This window comes from Mastomys coucha, unplaced genomic scaffold (assembly GCF_008632895.1).
Source record: "Mastomys coucha isolate ucsf_1 unplaced genomic scaffold, UCSF_Mcou_1 pScaffold5, whole genome shotgun sequence".
NCBI lineage: Eukaryota > Metazoa > Chordata > Mammalia > Rodentia > Muridae > Mastomys > Mastomys coucha.
Genome location: NW_022196911.1, coordinates 73,985,452 through 74,005,772, shown reverse-complemented (window position 1 = coordinate 74,005,772; position 20,321 = coordinate 73,985,452). Strand labels below are relative to the sequence as shown.

General features: G+C 44.9%; 1 protein-coding gene, 1 long non-coding RNA gene and 1 pseudogene across 11 annotated transcripts in view; 2 read left to right on the top strand and 1 right to left on the bottom strand.

Annotated features, from left to right (window-relative positions):
* Nucleotides 1-15,629, bottom strand: part of Spag5 (sperm associated antigen 5) — a 20,358-nt gene extending 4,729 nt beyond the window's left edge. Inside the window, exons 1-15 of the mRNA XM_031355043.1 lie at nt 15,486-15,629; nt 15,203-15,328; nt 11,479-12,506; nt 11,199-11,376; nt 3,730-3,804; nt 3,477-3,569; nt 3,270-3,404; nt 2,980-3,099; nt 2,659-2,751; nt 2,459-2,572; nt 2,109-2,202; nt 1,796-1,943; nt 1,616-1,718; nt 1,225-1,358; nt 918-1,059 (exon numbers count right to left, since the gene is read on the bottom strand). Of these exons, the coding sequence (XP_031210903.1) occupies nt 918-1,059; nt 1,225-1,358; nt 1,616-1,718; nt 1,796-1,943; nt 2,109-2,202; nt 2,459-2,572; nt 2,659-2,751; nt 2,980-3,099; nt 3,270-3,404; nt 3,477-3,569; nt 3,730-3,804; nt 11,199-11,376; nt 11,479-12,506; nt 15,203-15,328; nt 15,486-15,536 (2,634 nt within the window). The 5' untranslated portion in view covers nt 15,537-15,629. The remainder of the gene's footprint in view (nt 1-917; nt 1,060-1,224; nt 1,359-1,615; nt 1,719-1,795; nt 1,944-2,108; nt 2,203-2,458; nt 2,573-2,658; nt 2,752-2,979; nt 3,100-3,269; nt 3,405-3,476; nt 3,570-3,729; nt 3,805-11,198; nt 11,377-11,478; nt 12,507-15,202; nt 15,329-15,485) is intronic.
* On the top strand, nt 4,468-5,069 carry LOC116077142 (annotated as a pseudogene).
* A 36-nt stretch (nt 15,630-15,665) lies between the features above and the next one.
* LOC116079204 overlaps nt 15,666-20,321 on the top strand; it is a 16,917-nt gene continuing 12,261 nt past the window's right edge. For 8 of the 10 annotated variants that reach the window (XR_004113808.1, XR_004113811.1, XR_004113810.1 and 5 more), the window contains exon 1: nt 15,666-15,814. This is a non-coding gene — a long non-coding RNA (uncharacterized LOC116079204). Of the gene's footprint in view, nt 15,911-20,321 lie in introns of all 10 variants that reach the window. The other 2 variants (XR_004113809.1, XR_004113807.1) reach the window with 1 other exon arrangement.

The window sequence follows — 20,321 nt, the reverse complement described above, 5'->3', positions numbered from 1 at the left end:
AGAAACCCTGTCTCAAAAAAAAAAAAGTTCCTGAAGGTAGCTTAAAATCATTGACAGTCACAGAATGAAACAAGAGTGGGGTTTTTAAGAAGTCGGCTGGAGTGCTGGAGAGATGGCTCAGAGGTTAAGAACCCTGACTGCTGGGCTGGCGAGATGGCTCAGAGGGTAAGAGCACTGACTGCTCTTCCGAAGGTCCTGAGTTCGGATCCCAGCAACCACATGGTGGCTCACAATCACCTGTAATGAGATCAGACACCCTCTTCTGGTGCGTCCAAAGACAGCTGCAGTAAATTACGCCGGAGTGAGCAGGGCCGGAGCAAGTGGGGCCAGCAGAGGATGGCTCATAGCCATCTGTACAGCTACAATGTACTTTTATACATATAAAATAAATCTTTAAAAAAAAAACAAAAAAACAAAAAACCACTGATTGCTCTTCCAAAGTTCAATTCCCAGCAATCACATGGTGGCTTACAACCATCTGGAATGAGATCAGGTGCCCCCTTCTGGTGTGTCTGAAGACAGCTACAGTATACTCATATACACAAAATAAATAAAAAGGAAAAAAAAAGTTGGCTGGAGAGGTAACTCAGTTTCCTGCTCTCCCAGAGGATCCTAGATCATTCAGTTCCTAGCACCCACATGAACATTTCACAATAGCTGATAACTGCAGTTCCAGGGGATCCAACGCCCTCTTCTGGCCTCCATAGGCACCTGCACACATGTAGCATATACTCACACACATAACCATAAACAAAATTTTAAAAAAGAAAAGTCTATTCTATATAAGAAAAGATGCATCTAGGGAGCTCAGTGATAAGTGCTTGCCTGATATGTTTGAGGTTGAGTTCAATTCTAAGAACTAAAGTTGAAAAAGAAAAAAAACCATAATGATATGGGAAAGAAACCCAGTGTCCTACCTTGTTCTCCTTGAGTTTTGCCTGTAGGAAGAGGGTGAGACTCTGTAGCTGCTCAGCCAGTCGCCATAACTCTTGAGAATGCTGGTGTGTCTTCTCCAGGGCCTGCTTCTCATGCTTTGCTTCAGTGCTGGCCAGCTCATCCCTGAGATTCAGGACCCCAAAGGTGAGCAAAGATCGGGTACTTACTCTGAACACTTCTCCCCAGAAAGAGAGGCTCGACACTCCCATGGTTCTCTTCAGAGAGACTCTGGCTTCTTGAAGAGTTGGTGGAAAAAGCAGTGTGGGGAGCAGAGAGCAGTACTCTTACCTCAGGCTCTCCACGGTGTCCCTGAGGGTCTCACACTGCAGGCTGCGCTCCCGTAGTAGTTCTAGTGTGTCTTTCAACTGACTCTCAATCTGGTTCAGCTCCCAGTGAACAACTTGACTCTCTTCATCTACAAACTGGAAAGATGGGAGAAGGAAGGAAAGAGAAGAAGGGATGAAGGGAAGAAGAAAGGAGGAAGGAAGGGAGGGAAGGTAAGGAGGGAGGGAGAAAGGAGGACAGAGGGAGGGAGGAGGGAAAGGGAACTTTAAAGCCTGGGGCAGAGGCTTTCTCCAGTCCAGTCTTGAACTTCATCTCAACCCCAACAGTTAAGAGTCAGTCCTGAGGTTGACCCCTAACCCCTACCCCCAGCCCTGCTCCAAGCTGAGCTGCTTACCTCCATGGTTTCCCTCAGGTCCTGCACTTCCTTAGCCAACACAGCCTGGTGCTGCAGAAGTTCTGCTTGTTTGTGTTTCAGCTCCGTTTCTTCCTTTTGCCACCTGCCAAAGATCATCTATTAGATCCCATTCGGACCCTTCTGCTGGGTCTATTGCCACAATAACCTGGTGGAACTCACTGAGCAGCCTGTTCCTTGTTGCTCTGCGTAAGTTGACACAGCAATTCATCCTTCACGGCCAGGTCCTGGACACAATGGGAATGCTGACTCTGTAGTTCCTTTAGTTGGCTATCTGTGCTAGTCAGAATCTGCAGCTGAGCCGAGAGATCTAGATGACATAATGTATCCTAATGACATCATGGTGGTCACTAAGCCAGGACCCCAAAACACACACAATTTTGTCCCAAATCAAGTATTTCATAGCATCTCCTTACTCTTCTGCCACACAGCAAGCAGGTCAATGGTTTACGCACCTGCACACATGCGCACACACCTGCAGTAAGGCGACCATTTTCCAACTTCAGTTGTTCTATTTGGCCTTTACAGTCTTCTAAATGGGCAGAGACTTGTTCTACTTCCTTCACAACCTAGAAAAGACAGTTCCCTCCCTGTAGTGCTTGACAAGTCAAGAGCCCCAGGATGTGCTGCAGCTTTCCTGTGGACAGCAGAGCGAACTTCTAGAGCAACACTGCAGAGGATGAAGTTGCACCCAGAAACAAGCAGAGACCAGACAAGTGACTGAAGTGAAGATGCTGAGATCAAGGAAGGCAACTGGGCTCCCGTCATCTTACAGCTAAGCAAGCTGAGAGAAAGCAGGCTTAAGCAGCCCCCACTCCAGGTTACCTGCTTCTTTTCCTCAACTGCAGCATCACGTTCCTGAAGGGCCTCCCGGCTCTTGGCTGTCAGTTTCTTGGTAAGTTCTCGAGACCGACTCAGCAAAGCTGCCCATGTCCCATACTACCAAAGTAATTGGATCAGTAGAGCATACTCAAGGATGGGAAACTGCCTCTAAGGGAGTGATAGTGATGGCCCCAAATACTCACATCCAGTTGGACTGATGTCCAGTCCTGCTGCAAGACAGAAGTCAGACTCACTGTCTGCTGAGCCAGCTCCTTTTGCTCTGTGTGAAGCGCCACCTGGAAGGGAGAGATTACGGAGGTAGCTAGTGGGAGTGTATGACCATCTTTTCGGAGCCATAATGGGCCCCAAGAACAAAAATGCCCTTAACCTAACTCCCTTGAACATGGAGTGCTGGCACATACTTTTAATCCCAATGCTCAAGAGGCAAAGATGGGCAGGTCTCTATGAGTTCAACGCCAGCCTGGTTTACATAGCAACTTGTCAGAAAAGGAAAACACATTTACCAGCTGGGTCTGTGCCTCCTGTAGAAGGCCTCTGAATTCTTGCACAGATGTGAAACCCTGTTTCAGTTGGCTGATGCGCTGGCTGGCATGTGCACAGAAAGCCTCCAGTACTGCCTCTACCTATTTTTGGAAAAGGTTGCAAGGACATGGTGTATAAAACAGAAGAAATGGCACAGAAGGCCATAACCATTGAGATCTCAGTAGCCCTTAATTCCCCAAGGCACCCTAAGTCATTCCTATAGAACCTTAAAGCAGAGTCCTTCTACACACACAGACAGATGCCACCTTACCGCGTCCTTGCCTTTAAGGGCCATTTCCTCTCGGTGCCTTGCCTCCTCCCACTCTGTTTTGAGGCTCTGGAGCTTGGCCCTCAATTTCTTCAGTACGCGAGAACAGGAGGAAACCAGGGTTTCTGCACGCTGAGACTACAAGAGAAGAATGAGATGCTATGGCTTGTGCCTTCCTCCTGACCCACAGTCACACAGCACGATGCTTACCTCCTGACTCACTGTCACTCTGTCTTCTTGCACGTGTGTCAGGGACAGGTGAAGCAAGGACATCAGGTCTCTAGAGACTAGACCCCATGACTGCTGTAGAGGGAAAGACAGCAAGGCTAGACCAAATACTCGGTAAAGGAAATGAAGGGAAAAGTCACTGACAATGAGATGTTGCTGATAACAACCCAGGATCCTCCAATTCTTATCTTCACAAGGGCCCCCCAACAGAGGTTTAAGTTCAAACAATACCTACCATGACATTCCTGGCTTGCAGTAGAGCCTGTCTAATCTCTTTGCTATCCTGAAGATGTTTAGGTGTCTTGGTGACCTAGCCAAAAAAATAATTAGTTTTTAGATGGATAATATACAGCAGCAGCCTCTAATGCACCTTCATGCCAATGAGCTACAAGAACCATTCATATGAGATGGAAAAGTTAGCTCACAATCAGATGAAGTCAGGTGAGAAAGAAGACCTAGAGGGGGCTGGATACTTACTTAGTAAAATGCTTGCCTTACAAACATGAGGACCCGCATCCAGCTACTTGGAACCCATGTAAACAGCTGGGTTCAGGGCTAGAGAGATAGCTCAGTGGTTGACAACACTGGTGGCCTTCCACAAGACACAAAGTCAGTCCCTTGGACTGGGTTTGGCACCTAGCGCTGAAGTCAGGTAGCTCACAACTGCCTGTAACTCCAGTTCCAGGTGATCAAATGCTCTCTTCATTTCTGGCCTCTGCAGCCACTTGTATACATATGGTGTACTATACACACACTCAAGCACACACACATACACATAAAATAAACTTTGCGGGGACGGGTCAAGACAGGGTTTCTCGGTGTAGCCCTGGCTGTCCTGGAACCTGCTTTGTAAACCAGGCTGGCCTGGAACTCAGAGACCCACCTGCCTCTGCCTAAAGTGCTGGGATTAAAAGCTTTAAAAAAAAAAAAAAGTTGGGCCTTTCCTCTGGCAGCAGCCATCAGGTGAGCCAAGATGGGTGCACACAAATACATCCAGGAGCTATGGAGGAAGAAGCAGTTGGATGTGATGCATTTTCTTCTGAGAGTCCACTGCTGGCAATACCACCAGCTCTCTGTGCTGCACAAGGCTCCATGCCCCACCCAGCCTGATAAAGCCAGAAGACTGGGGTACAAGGCTAAGCAAGGTTATGTCATTTACAGGACTCGTGTCTGCCGTGGTGGTTGCAAATGCCCGGTTCCTAAGGGTGCAACTTATGGCAAGCCTATCCACCATGGTGTTAACAGTAGAAATTTGCCCAAAGCCTTCAGTCTGTTGCAGGGGAGAGAGCTGGTGCCATTGTGGGGCTTTGAGAGTCCTGAATTCCTACTGGGTTGGTGAAGATTCCACATATAAATTTTTTGAGGTTATCCTAATTGATCCATTCCATACAGCTATCAGGAGAAATCCTGAAACCTAGTGGATCACCAAACTAGTCCACAAGCATAGTGTGGACTAACAACTGCTGGCCAAAAGAGCCGAGGCTTTGGAAAGGGCCACAAGTTCCACCACACCATTGTTCTCGCTGTGCAACCTGGAGAAGGTACAATACTCTCCAGCTCTACCATTACTGCTAGTACACTTGATATTTGTAAAATTCATATACAGTAAACAATGTAGAGCAGTCAAAAAAAAAAAAAAAGTTGGGCTGGGCAGAGGTGGCGCACGCCTTTAATCCCAGCACTTGGGAGGCAGAGGCAGGCGGATTTCTGAGTTTGAGGCCAGCCTGGTCTACAGAGTGAGTTCCAGAACAGCCAGGGCTATACAGAGAAACCCTGTCTTGAAAAACAAAACAAAAAAAAAGTTGGATGCAGCCAGGCCTGGTGACAGGACACTCCTTTAATCCTCTTCTAGCTCCTCAGGCACCAGGCCCACAAGTGGTAGGCTCATAGACATATATGCAGGCAAAAACTCATATACATTAAATGAATAAAAAAATCATTGCACCATTACAAGCTCATGCACACCATGCCAGCTTTTTAACCCATCTCCTGGGAATCAAACTTAGGTCTTCAAGCTTGCTCACATTGCACTTTACCAACTGATTCTAACTTCCACCTCTTCCCCCACTTTTACCCTCCTCCATCTTTTCTCGGGGCAGTGTTGGAATATGAACGTAGGCCCTTTAACCACTGAGTTAAACCAACACCTATTTTCTTACTTTAGCACTTTAGCTGCCTATTATGGCAGATAGAAATCTTTGTAAAAAGAAGTTAGGCCTGGTAGCATACACTGTAATCCTAGCCTAGCCCTGGGAGGCTGAGGCAGCACGGTCATGAATTTGACCCCACTTGGGTTACAAAGCAACACTGTGTTCCAAAGAGTAGTTTTCTTTTCTTTCTTTTTTTGTTTGTTTTTTGTTTTTTGTTTTGTCTTTGTTTTTGAGACAGGGTTTTCCTGTGTAGACCAAGCTGTCCTGGAACTTTCTCTGTAGCCCAGGCTGGCCCCTGCCTCCCATAGGGAGCTTTCATTTCTGCTGAGGTTACTGCAGGGGCCACAATACTGAGTCACTGAGTGGTGGCACTCAGACTTCAGGAGGCAGTCACATCATCCTCAGGATTCCTATGGTAGCATGTGCCTTTGCACAGAGTACCACACAAGTCCTGGATAGGGCCACACACACTGCTCAGAGTTGGCCAGTCAGGCAGATGATGAGATTAATGTGAAGAGGCAGCCAAGTGCCTCGGACAAGCATGGCGATGGCAAATGGCTGATGGAATGTCATTCCCTTTTTCTGGTTCTGCTTCAGTGGCCTCCCAAAGGACCTGGCAGCTTCAGAGAAAAAGGGCAGAAGGCAGATCTGGGGACATGAAATTAGGCCAAGGACAAGAAAAAAAGATAAAGAAGTTTCAAGATAGAAAGAAACTGGTCAGCTAGAGAAACAAGGAGCCCATGGTTTCCAGATTCAAGGGGAAAGTAGAGTTATATTGGCAGTATCGGCAAGTAAAGAAAGGGTTTGGGGCACTGTCCCTCGCAACAGTCACCACCCACCGTTACTACAGCGACAGTGACTGCCCATCCTTTCCCCAAGGGTGTTCTCTGTCTCCCTAGGTCTGTGATGCTACAGCATGAGTCCTCTACAACAGTGTTCTTTATCACTATTTTACAACCACAAGTAACAAAATAAAAGACAGGCTCCTACCTAGCTCAGGCTGCGGGCCCTTAGCTCATAGTTACTGAGGTAGGCCCTGACCTCCTGATCTTCCCACTCTTCCCAAGTACTGGGATTGCAGGCCCTGCTAGTTTAGGACACTGGTCCTAAAATTACTTTCTTCTCACGCAAGTTAGATTCCCAGCACACACATCAGAATCTCACAACCAGCTGTGACTTCTGGTCCAGGGAATCTGACACTTCTAGCCTCCAAAGCACTTGTACATGAAAAATAAATCTTAAGGAAAAAATACATCCTAAGATAAATAATTTCCTCCCTATCTCTTTTTTTCTTTTTTTTTTTTTTTTTTTTTTTTTTTTTTTTTTTTTGAGACAGGGTTTCTCTGTGTAGTCCTGGCTGTCCTGGAACTCACTCTGTAGACCAGGCTGGCCTCGAACTCAGAAATCCACCTGCCTCTGCCTCCCAAGTGCTGGGGTTAAAAGGCATGTGCCACCACCACCGGGCTCCTCCCTATCTCTTGTGTAGGTTTTTTGTTTTTTTTCCTGGCTAAATTTTTTTTCTATACCTTTACATATTTGTCACTGTTTACACATGAGCAGATCAGAAAACAACTTGCAGTATTTCTCCTCCTACCATGTGTATTCTAAGGATCAAACTCAGGTCATCAGGCTTGGTTGTGAGCATCTTTTTTTTTTTTTTTTTTAAAGATTTATTTATTGTTGGGGCTGGTGAGATGGCTCAGTGGGGAAGAGCACTGACTGTTCTTCAGAAGGTCTTGAGTTCAAATCCCAGCAACCACATGGTGGCTCACAACCACCCATAATGAGATCTGATGCCCTCTTCTGGTGCGTCTGAGGACAGCTACAGTGTACTTAGATATAATAAATAATAAATAAATCTTTAAAAAAAAAAAAAAAAAAAAAAAGATTTATTTATTGTTATATGTAAGTACACTGTAGCTGTCCTCAGACACACCAGAAGAGGGCATCAGATCTCATTATGGGTGGTTATGAGCCACCATGTGGTTGCTGGGATTTGAACTCAGGACCTTCAGAAGAGCAGTCGGTGTTCTTACCCACTGAGCCATCTCACTAGCCCGGTTGTGAGCATCTTTAGCAACAGCTTTTGTCTGACTTTTTTTATTTTTATTATTTTGACTTATGTGTATGTGTGTGGTAGGTGCCTCAAGAGGCCAAAGGTATAGGATCTCCATGGAACTAGACTTATAGGTAGTTCCCCAATGTGGATGTGGGAAACTGAACTTACTCTTAACTTTTAAGCCACCTCTCTAGCCCCTTCTCTCTTTTGAGATGGGGTCTCACCCTGAACTCCAAGCTGGCCTTAAGCTCATGAGACAGATCAGGCTGGTCTCAAACTTGTGTCAAATCTGTCCCTGCCTCTTGAATTTGGACTGTTGATCACCATGACAGATTAATACTACATCTTACATCTTTTTTTTTTAAAGATTTATTTATTATTATTCATAAGTACACTGTAGCTGCCTTCAGATGCACCAGAAGAGGGCGTCAGATCTCATTACGGGTGGTTGTGAGCCACCATGTAGTTGCTGGGATTTGAACTCAGGACCTTCAGAAGAGCAGTCAGAGCTCTTACCCGCTGAGCCATCTCGCCAGCCCCAATACTACATCTTTTTAAACTTCTTAATTTGTTGTTGTTGTTGAGACAAGGTCTCTGTTTAGTCCTATATATCTGTCAGAAGCCATGTAGGAAAGGCTATAGCAAGCAAATGAGTTTGGTGGAGATGGCCCACCATTTTGCATGGCTGTGATGGGTGTGCATGGACCCCAGAGACTTCACCCCAGAAATGCTTCTCGCTGCTGATGTGCCTTTCCTGCTGCCACTACATAGCCTGATGATTCCTGGGCATCAGTCAACTCTATTGTACAAATATGCTGCAGATGAATATAAAAAACTGCAAATAGAGTTCTGTGTCACAAGCACTTAAATTGCACTAGGAAGCAAAAATAGGCTTGAGACAAATTTAATGATCAAAGAACAACATTCATTCTTGGTGAGGTCCAAGGATGAGGCACAGGTGTGTAGCATGGTAAAGCAACGCCATATGAAACTGTTGCTGAACTTATATAGTGAATTTACAGAATGAAGCACTGCTTTCAACTTACTGTCAACTTCCTGCTGTAACTCCCTTTTGCATAACATTTTATCTGTGAGATAATTTTATAAAAAACCCTTGTCTAATGTGCCCTTCCCCAGCCTTGAGCAGGCCGAATCAGACCTTGTTTGCAACATATCGAGCCTTCATAGGACCAAGGACTTCTCCTTCCATTGGTGTATGACAAGGCCATCCTCTGCTACATATGTAGGAAAGACCACCCAGAGACTGTCCTACCTGGGGATTCATCCCATGTACAGTTACCAAACCCAGACACTATTGTGGATGCCAGGAAGTGCATGCTGAAAAGAGCCTGATATGGCTGTCTCCTGAGAGGCCCTGCCAAAGCCTTACAAATACAGAGGTGGATGTTAGCAGCCAGTCATTGGACTGAGTGCGGGGTCCCTAATAGAGGAGTTAGAGAAGGGACTGAAGGAGTTGAAGGAGTTTGCAACACCATGAAAAGATCAACAATATCAACCAACCAGACCCCCCCAGAACTCCCAGGGACTAAGCCATCAACAAAGGAGTACACATGGCTCCAGCTGCATATGTCATGCACCAATGGAAAGAGAGGTCCTTGGTCCTAGGAAAGCTTGATGGATGTACTTATTTATAATAATAAATAAATCTTTGGGCCAGAGTGGGGCTCACAACTATCTGTACAGCTACAATGTGTACTCATATACAGAAAATAAGTAAATAAATAAATAAATAAATAAAGCATGTACAAAGCAATGGGTTTCATTATGACATTTAAAAATCTTTTTATTTTTAGATTTATTTTCTGTGTATGAGTATTTCATGTGTATCCATGTCGTGCATGCCTGGTGCTCAGAAGTGGTTTTAAGTGCTGACGCTCTCTGCAATCCCAGCACTGCTTGGCATTCTCAGACCTCCTCTCACTCCCTGTCCCCTACTCCTTCCTTGTTTATCTTGTTTTGTTTCTCTCCCCTTATTCATTTTCCCTTTCATGGTCTTCTCTCTAGTTTAATGACACACACACACACACACACACACACACATAGACACAACATTAAAATCTAAGGTCTGCAAAGAAGAGAAAGCATGTATTATTTGTCCTTCTGGGTATGGCTTATTTCAGGATAATCATCTCCGGTCTCATGCATTTTCTTGCAATAGCATTCTAATTCTATCCAGTGAAAATTTATTGGGATTCTCCTATAAAGGAACACATGAAGCTTCTCTCCTGAATGCTGAGGTTACTGTAATCTCATAATATAACATGCTCCAGCAAAAATTCATGACTGTTTTCCATTCTAACAACACTAAATCCTTTTGCTAAATAACAGGAATAGGCTGGGCGATGGTGCCGCACGCCTTTAATCCCAGCACTTGGGAGGCAGAGGCAGGCGGATTTCTGAGTTCGAGGCCAGCCTGGTCTACAGAGTGAGTTCCAGGACAGCCAGGGCTATACAGAGAAACCCTGTCTCAAAAACAAAAAACAAAAAAACAAAAAAAACAAAAAAATCAAAAACAAAAATAAATAAATAAAATAACAGGAATAACTAGGGCATGTCACTCAAAACCAGGAACTCCTTTTGGGGACATCTACAAAAAATTTTAGTGAACTTTCATCAGAAATGTTTAATGGCTGGCAAGATGGTCAAACAATTCTGTCAACTCTAGTACTATTCCCAGAACTGACAATGAAGAGAACCAGCTCCCAGAAGATGGCCTCTGGCCTCCAGGTGCTATGTATACACTTTCTCTCACTCTCTCTCATACTTACACACACTGCCCAGCCTTAGAAAATGATTCTTTAAGCCGGGCGGTGGTGGCGCACGCCTTTAATCCCAACACTTGGGAGGCAGAGACAGGCGGAGGACAGCTAGGGCTACACAGAGAAACCCTGTCTTAAACACCCCCCACCCCAAAAAGAAGAAGTTTTAAAACTTCCCTGACTTGGGCTAAAGAGACTGCTCTAGATTTGCCTAGCACACAGAGGCTCTGGATTCAATTCTGAGCACCAGAGAAATGAAAACCTCTGCTTACTTGCCTTGGACAGTCTGGATGTATTCAATCCAGTAAATGCCAAATGGTTTAAGATATGTCCAGAGCTTTGGCTTTTTCTCTTTTTTCCTAAAACAGTTTCTCTGTGTAGCCCTGGCTGTCCTGGAACTTACTCTGTAGATCAGGCTGGCCTCAGAAATCCACCTGCCTCTGTCTCCTGAGTGCTGGAATTAAAAATATGCATAACCACTGTCTAGTAATCTTTAGTTTTTAAAACAAAAACAAAAACAAAAACAAAAAAAGAGACAGGCTAGCCTCAAACTCTATAGTCCCGATTGGCCTTGAACTTGAGGTCATCCTACTTCAGCTTCTATGACTGAGCCTGTGGTTAAGTCATCCTCGTTTCTCTCTGGCAGCTTCTCAGCCTACTTTCTGAGGCAGAGGGTCCACTGGGATCCTCAAAGGCCTATGGAGAAGCTTCTTACCCCACAAGAAGAGCTGTCAGTCTGTGTGCTACTGTCTTGAGCTTCGCGGGGAGGCACAGCCAGCTGGCTCTTCCAGGTTTGTAGCTGGTGGGAAAGAACTTCTAGCAAGGCCAGGGAGTTCAACAGATTCTCTTCTAAGTCTTGTCGGGACAAGGCGGCCAGATCTGGAGGACGGCAGCTACCATAGGGAAAGAAGACAAGACGACAGGAAGGGGAAGAGATTAGAGTGGCAGATGCAGAATATTGGAGCTCGAGGGGCACATGCCTAGAGGTCACTTACCCCAAGAGGAGGCGCTCTGTCTTTATAGTACTATCCTTGGTGCCTGCTTCCAGTGGTGCTGGAGGGGTAAAGGAAGTTCCCACAGAACAAGTGGAGAGGGGTGTATTGCCAACGGCAGCATCCTGAAGCACAGAAGAAAAGGATAAACTCTGGCGGAGATTTTGTAGCATGACTGATGTATTCACACCTTTTTCTAGCCAGGCCAATGGGGACATCCAAGTCTCTGACTCAACGCCAGCAATCCCACTGGCATCTTCTATTGTTGAGCCTGGAGCTTCCTGGGGTCCCATTTCTATTAGCCTTGATGACAAGTATAAGGATGAGACATCTTCTGCATCTGCAGCAGGTGCTTGATCTCCCAATTCAGCCTCCTCAGGGAATGTGGGAAAGCTCTTTTCCATTTCCTGTAGAGCTCTGTTCTCTACAGTGTCCTCCCCTGGATCAACATGATTGACAGAGAAATCTTGGGTCAAGACAGCTGAAGGGGAAAGACAAGCCATAGAGAAATTCAAGACATCTTCAGAAGGAACTGAGTCCACAGGTGCAGCTTCAGTGTTGCTGTGTTTTAATGGAGGGTCCTGAAACTTAGGTGGCTCAGGCCTAATAGCAACAATTTCTGTTACGCTGTCTTCTACACAAGGTGCCACCTCCTTTTCCACCAGATCTTCTGGCCCCAAGGATTCATTTAGAGAGCTTTTATTTTGCTCTGCTGTGGTATCTAAGTAAGCCTGGAGCATTGGGTCTTGCTGCTGCCCTAATGAGAAGGGTAAAAGAACCATAGTACTCACTATACTATCATCTATGGGTTCCACTACAAAGTCATCCATTGTTTCTATTGCTTTCTCCAAAGTAGTAAAAGGAGAGTTGCTTTCAGGAGGTGGATCTGATTCACGCTGACAAGCTTCTACGTACATTGAAGGATGGCTGCACTGTTCTGAAAGGAAGGTGTTCTCAGTATTGTTAAAATCCACTGGAGATGAGTTATCTGCATTGATAACATCCACTGGAGATGAGCTGTTGCTCCTTTCCTGCCAAAAGAAACAAAATAGTTGACTAAGGCAATTCAATTCAGCCCTCAACATATAACTGGGGATACATCATAATATCCAAACTCAGAAAAATCAGAGTCCTTATTATCTCCTTTGAGGTAAGAAGTTAGGCTAATCCTTGCTGGTTACTACGTAGTACTACTAGTAGGAAAAGAAAGATAGGAAACCACTTTGGATCCTTATGCATCCCATACACATAGGGGATGCAGCCCATAGTATAAACAGACTAAGCAAATCTATTTATGCCAAAGGGAGACTTTAGCTTGAATATGACCTTGCCATGTTTTTTCTCTAATTCCAACCAACATCTTAAGAGATAATGTTACTAATCCCCTCAACTCAGCCATTGGACCTCTGGCAGTCTCTGCTTGGAGGCTACCAACTGGGGAGCTAAGACAAAAGCTCTCTGTCAGTTTGTCTTTGAAGAAGCTGCCTGGAAGTTCAGGTTTAGATACTACAATGCCCACTGCTTGAAGACCTTCCGGAGCTGCCGGGGACTTTGACACCTGACCTTTTCTGCAGTGTTTATGTTATGCAAATATCATGTAACCTAGAGATTTGGTTTCACTTTGGTGTAACTATAAAAATCCTGGCCTTTCTAAGTAAAGTTGAAGCTTTGATTGGAACTTAACTCAGCTTCGTGATTTCTCTAGCATTTCGAATTCTCTTTCAGGTCCTTGTTCCCTCCCCTGAGAGAATCCAGTTTGTGAAACTGCAGGCAGTTTCAAGATATGGTAGGAAAGACAGAATAGAGGATGGGGAATGTTGCAAGTTCTCTCAGAATCTAGAGTTACACCAGGGTAACTCAGAGATCGCTCAAGAATGCCATCGCTCAGGAATGCCAGCTGGTGGTGGCACATACCTTTAATCACAGCACTCAAGAGGCAGAGGCAGGTGGATCTCTGAGTTCGAGGCTAGCCTGGTCTACAGAGTAAGTTCTAGGGCAGCCAAGTCTATACTGAGAAACCCTATCTCAAAAAACCAAAACCAAACAAACTAACAAAAATCTTCAGTACTAAAGACAGAATAGATGAAGTTAATGAAATAGGATTGCGGGTATAGTTTAGTAGTAGTGTCTGTCTAGCAAGCACAAAGAACTAGGTTTAATACCCTGTAGGCAGCCGCTTGGACAATAAAATCCAAGATGGCGCCGGTTCCTGATACACTGTAGCAACAGACTATTCCACTGCGCATGCGGCCCTCCCGAGCAGGTGTATGCTAATGAGGGTTTGCTGGGGAACCAATCCAGGAGGACTTGGCAGCTCAAGCTCGGGTATATAAGGGGCTGTCTCCAGCCATTCCAGGCCACTCCACAGAAGCAAGCAGACCTGCAGCACCTAGGAAGAAGAAGAAGAAAGAAGAAAGAAGAAGCAGCAGCAGCAGCAACATCAAGAAGAGCCAAGAAGAGCCATGCCATCAAGAAGAGCTGTGACACTTAAGAACCTAGGAGAGCTGTAATACCTAGGTATCAAAAAGAGCTGTAACACCTGGGCATCTAGGAGAGCTGTAACACAAAAGAAAATTTCCTGAGTAAACCGCGAGAGAAGAAGTCTAAGTGTGTTCGTCGTTATTGCTGTCATCCGGGCAGCAAGGTGCCGTACAATACCCAGCACCACAAAATAAAATAACAAAATCATGGTCAAAGAAAAAAAAAGGAAACTTTCATATTTTGAAAGAATGGTAGGCTTCATGGTTCTCCCTACAGGATGAGGAAATGATAGCAATTTCTTCAAGACAATTTCCCAAGTAAGTTCTACAAAATGTCTTTAAAGAACCCGAGGGGCCCCGGGTGGTGGTGGCGCATGCCTTTAATCCCAGCACTTGGGAGGCAGAGGCAGGTGGATTTCTGAGTTCGAGGCCAGCCTGGTCTACAGAGTGAGTTCTAGGACAGCCAGGGCTATACAGAGAAACCCTGTCTTGAAAGAAAAACAAAACCAAACCCAGGGGTCAAACTCCTCTCTTCACAAGTTTTACAAAAGCAGTTTGCACTATTTCTCTTAAGTCCTTTGGCAAGTAATAAAAAAAAAAATCTAAAACATTTTTTAAAACCTAAATCTAAAAGTAGAAAAGCTGGGTGGTGGCAGTGGTAGCTGGCACCTTTGATCTCAGAACTGGAGAGGCAGAGGCAGGCAGATCTCTGAGTTGCAGGTCAGCCTGGTCTACAGTGAGTGTTTCAAGACAGCCATGGATACACAAAGAAACCCTGTCTCAAAAAACCAAAACAACAACAACAATAATAACAATAACAATAGAAAACCTTCTAACTGAAAGGTACAGCTCAATATAGGCAATTCTGCAAGGTAACAGTGTAAAGTATTAGATACAGGAAAATTCTAACTATCCCAGAAGATAGATGGACATAGACACTTTGGAGACGGATCTCTCCATAAATGTGCCAGTCTAAGTATTTCTCAGGAATTTGGTAAAGGTCTAAAACAAGAAAAGAGGAAGAAAAAAAAAAAAAACCTGAACCCAGCTAAATAGAGGTGTGGGTTCTCAGTGGATTCGTTTTAACCACCCCAGGGCACCTCTCTGTTGGCCTGAATAGCTGTAAATGGATGTCACGAAAGTAGAAGACTTCATTATCGTTATTAATTATGTTCCAGCCTTGGCCCTCTGTTCCTCTGAGCATCTGAGCCTGGGCAAACAGCCCAGTTGTGAAGCTAAAATCTCACCTTCAGTTCCAGCCTGCGCAGGTCTGGGGTCAGAGAGGAGAGCACAGAGGGACCTTTCCCGGAATTGGCGAGGGCCTCGGGCTGTAGTTTAAGCTCTCGGAGAGGAGTTCTCATAGCTGTTTTCCCCTGAGAGAGAAAGCGAGTGTGAGAACAGTTGGGCTCAGCCTCCGGGAGTGTTGTCCCACAACCGCTAGACCGGGGCCAACAATGCCTCCCGCTGCCCCACTTCGTTGGGCCCTGCCCCGCCCAGGTAGCGCCCTGTCCGCGGGAATCCTCTCCTCACCGTTTGGGGCGAAGGCGACAAGCCGAGATGCAGTGTTTTCACTCTCCACATCTTCAAGTCGATCACTTATCTGACCAAGTCGAAATCGCCACATTCACCCGCCGCCTCTATTTGAACCCAATACGCGCTTCCGGATTGGCTGCGGGGCTGCGGTACGTATGGTGGGCGGGACCTGCGTGCGTCACGTCCGGTCCCCTCGGGCCGCGGTCGCTCAGCCTAACGCCTCCACTTGAACGTCGGGCAGCCTGGTGTGCTTCTGTCGTGGGCTCTGTGGGCAGCCGAAGAGTCGAGGAGTCCTGTTTCAATGGCTGCGTTCCCCCGGCTACCGAGTGAGCAGCACTTCACTCAGGGTTGGGCTGCCCAGGCAGAGGTGCCAGTTTCCTAACGGCCCGAGGGAGTTCCTAAGTGCCCAACTGCGGCCTTAGGTAACCGCCTCCTCAGAATTTCAGGGCCTTTCTTGTGTCTAACCTCGGAGCCTACTGGAACAGGATTACTAGCATAATAGTTGGCATGTATTGACTGTACATTTATGATGATCTATTTTAAGTGCTTGCTATATTATTAACTCTCTCTCTCTCTCTCTCTCTCTCTCTCTCACACACACACACACACACACAAGGTTTCTCTGGGTAGCCCTGGCTGTTCTCAAACAAGTGCAGGGGTTTTTGTTGTTGTTGTTGTTTAAGATTTATTTATTATATGTAAGTACACTGCAGCTGTCTTCAGACACTTTTTCTTCTCTCTCTGCCCCCCCCCCACTCTGGCCCCGCTCATTCTAGCCCAAAGATTTATTTATTTATTATATGTAAGTACACTGTAGCTGTCTTCAGACACCCCAGAAGAGGGCATCAGATCCGTGTGGTTTCTGGGATTTGAACTCAGGACCTTCGGAAGAGCAGTCAGTACTCTTAACCGCTGAGCCATCTCTCAGCCCCTGAGACAGGGTTTCTCTGTGTAGCCCTGGCTGTCCTGGAACTCACTCTGTAGACCAGGCTGGCCTCGAACTCAGAAATCGGGCTGTCTCTGCTTCCCAAGTCCTGGAATTAAAGGCACTGCCTGGGCTTTTTTTTTTTTGGCCAAGTACAGGTTTTAGAGGCATGCCCCACATCACCACTTCCTTGCCCTCAGCCTCTTGAATGCTGAAATTACAGACCAATTTAGAAGTGTTAATGTATGAAGAAAAAGAAGAAAACCAAAGAAGAGCTTTAATGTTAGAAACTGTAGGTTATGTCAGGGTATGTGCATTCATCAGGAACTGTACTGTTCAGTAACTTTCTGCTTTCTGCATGTAGCTTTGAATTCTTCAAATGGGAATATAATACAGATATAAATGCATACTGCATTTCAGACCTTGTATGGAAAAAACTATTTTTAATATTAATTACATAGTGAGATACTTTTAGATATGCTAGGTTAAATAAAATATATTAAAATTTCTTGTTTTAAACCCTTTGAACATGGGTGACAATTTTAAAACTACTTAAGGAGAAGAATAGGGAGATGGCTCAGTAAAAAGCTTGTCATGAAAGCTTAAGGACCCGAGTTTGGATATCCAGTACCCAAATAAAAAGCTAGGTGCAAAGCCTAGCATGATGGCACATAGCTTTAATCTCAGCACTGAAGAGGCAGAAGCAGGTGGATCTCTGTGAGTTCAAGGCCAAGATACAGTGTGTACCAAGATAGCTAAGGCTGCATAGACCCTGTCAAAGAAAAGCTGGGTACAGCAGTTTTTGCCTGTAATCCCAACAACATGGGAGTTGAGGTAGAAATGAGAGGATTCCCTGGGGTTTGCTGCTCAGCTAGTCTAATGAATCAGTGAGTTCTGGGTTCAGTAACAGGAAATGTCTTGAAAAATAAGGTCTAGAGTGACTGAAAAAAATATGTTGATCTCTGGCTCCACAAACCCCTACACATGTGAACAAGCATGCAGACACGCACATGAATATATATAGACATGCAAATTATAGTAATTTGCATTTTATTTCTTTTTTGTGACAGGGTCTCTCTGTGCACTTGGTACTGCTCTGGAACTCAGATCAGGCAGGCCTTGAACACATAAAAGAGACACACTGGCCAGGCGGTGGTAGCGCACGCCTTTAATACCAGCACTTGGGAGGCAGAGGCAGGTGGATTTCTGAATTCGAGGCCAGCCTGGTCTACAGAGTGAGTTCCAGGACAGCCAAGGCTACACAGAAAAGCCCTGTCTCAAAAATACAAAATAGAGACATTCCATAAGTCCTGTGACTCTAGAAAACCCTGACTAATACATGGTCCAGCAAAAAGACCCAGCAAATAAATAGTGGATAGTGTCAGAGAGGTCCAGGCAGGTAAGTGTTAGGAAGAGTTTGTATCACACAAATGTGTATAGGATGCTCAGTCCTTGTGGCAGTTGGCATGTAAGATCCCAGCTGTGTTCATACAAAGATAGTGTGCTCCCAGTAACAAATATGAATAGAGAGGAGTAGATAGGAAGGAAAATATTTTAACACCTTGGCCAAAACCGTATTTGTCATAAGTAAAACAATAAATGCAACTAAAAGTAGATCAAGTCTACCCTCAGGAAATGACCAATTATATGTACACTTTTGTATAAACACATGTATGTACATACAGACTAATTTTGTTAATACATGCATAGTTTTTTTTCTTCAGATACTTTGATGCATAAACATATATGTCTAGGATTGGTGCTTTCTTTTTACTATGACTGGGTCTTGCTAAGGACATAATTTCCCCAACTGAATTTTGTAGTCCTGACATCAGGGGGTTATAGGCCTGTGTTACCAAAGCTTTTCCTTTTTTTTTTTTTAAGATTTATTTATTTTATGTATATGAGTACACTGTCACTGTCTTCAGACACACCACAAAAGGGCTTTAGATCCCATTACAGATGGTTGTGAGCCACCGTGTGGTTCTTGGGAATTGAACCCAGGACCTCTGGAAGAGTAGTCAGTGCTCTTAAACACTGAGCCAGTCCCTCTGTTCTTTGTTCAAACAGGGTTTCTCTGTAGCCCTCCCTGGCTGTCTTGGAACTTACTTTGTAGACCAGGCTGGCCTTGTTCTCACAGACACCTACCTGCCTCTGCCCCATTAAAGGTATGTACCACCACACCCAGACAGCTTTTTCCTTCTTTTTCCACTTAGATATTTCATGGTTCTTCTATGTTCTGTCATGTTTTCTCCTCATTTATTTATTTGATTGGTTGGTTGGTTGGTTTAGTTTTTCCAGATAGGGCTTTTCTTTGTAGCCCTGGCTGTCCTGGAACTCCCTCTGTAGATCAGGGTAGCCTCAAAATCAGAGATCCAGCTGCCTCTACCTCCCAAATGCTGGAACTAAAGGCATCTGCTACAGAAATCAACTACTGGCATTTTTTTTTTAAAAGAAATTGTCTGAGGTTAGCCTTGAACTTACTATGTAACCAGGAATGATGACTTGAACTTTTTTTTTAAGGTTTTTTAAAATTTATTTATTTATTAAATGTAAGTATACTGCAGCTGTCTTCAGACACACCAGAAGAGGACATTGGATCCCATTACAGATGGTTGTGAGCCACCATGTCCTTGCTGGGAATTGAACTCAGGACCTTCAGAAGAGCCGTCAGTGCTCTTAACTGCTGAGCCATCTCTCCAGCCCGACTTGAACTTTTAAAAAAAAAATTTTTTTTTTCGAGACAGGGTTTCTCTGTATAGCCCTGGCTGTCCTGGAACTCACTCTGTAGACCAGGTTGGCCTCAAACTTTGCCTCCCAAGTGCTGGGATTAAAGGCATGCGTCACCACCACCCAGCCCTTAAAAATATTTTAAAAGGAATTTTATTTATTTTGAGATAGGGTCCATCATTCAACTCTGGGTGGCTTGGAACTTGCTATCTGGCCTCAGATTCCCCCAGCTTCCTGCTTTCTGAGTCCTGCCTAAAGGCATGTGCCACCATGCCTCCCTACTCTTGCATTTGTCCCAAAGTATTATAAAGCCTTCCCAGCCGACTGATAGAAATCTAGTTGATTTGTCATCTTATGTTCCTTACCCCATTTTGAAAAAGTTCTCAGTTTTTAAGAGTTCTAGGTTTGGGGCTGGAGAAGAGGCTCAGTGGTAAAGAGCACTCGTTGTTCTTCCAGGGGACCTAGGTTCAATTCCTAACACCTACATAGCAGCTCACAACTATAACTCCATTTCCAGGGACCCACTGATGTCTTCTGGCCTACCTAGACACCAGGCATACAGGAGGTGCACAGACATACATGCAGGCATGCAGGCCAAACACTCATATGCATTAAAAAAAAAAGCCTGGGTTAAAGACAGAAACTTTGCCATCACATTGCATGCATTTAGTTGTTTGTTTATTCTTAAAGATTTATTTTATGTGAGTAGTCTTCAGACACCAGAAGAGGGCATCTGATCCCATTACATATGGTTGTGAGCCACCATGTAGTTGCTAGGAATTGAACTCAAGACCTCTGGAAAAGCTCTTAACCACTGAGCCATCTCTCCAGCCCCTTAAATCTAGTTTTACAATGAATTATGTGTAGGAGTCTTTTGCCTACATGTATGTCTCTGTACCACATGCATGCCTGGTACTCTTAGAGGACAGAAGAGGGTGCTGGATACTCTAGAGTTGGAGTTCCAAGGTTGTGAACTGCCTGATGTGGGTGCTGGGAACCAAACTAAACTCACATCTTTTGGAGGAGTAGCAAGCACAGTTAACCTGAGCAATAGAAATACATTTTTTAATGTGGTCAAGACATTTTTAAAATAGCATTGAATTTCCTTTGTTGTTTGTTTGAAACAGGGGCTCATGTAAAGAAGTTGGCCTCAAACTCACTATGTAGCATACCTGGTC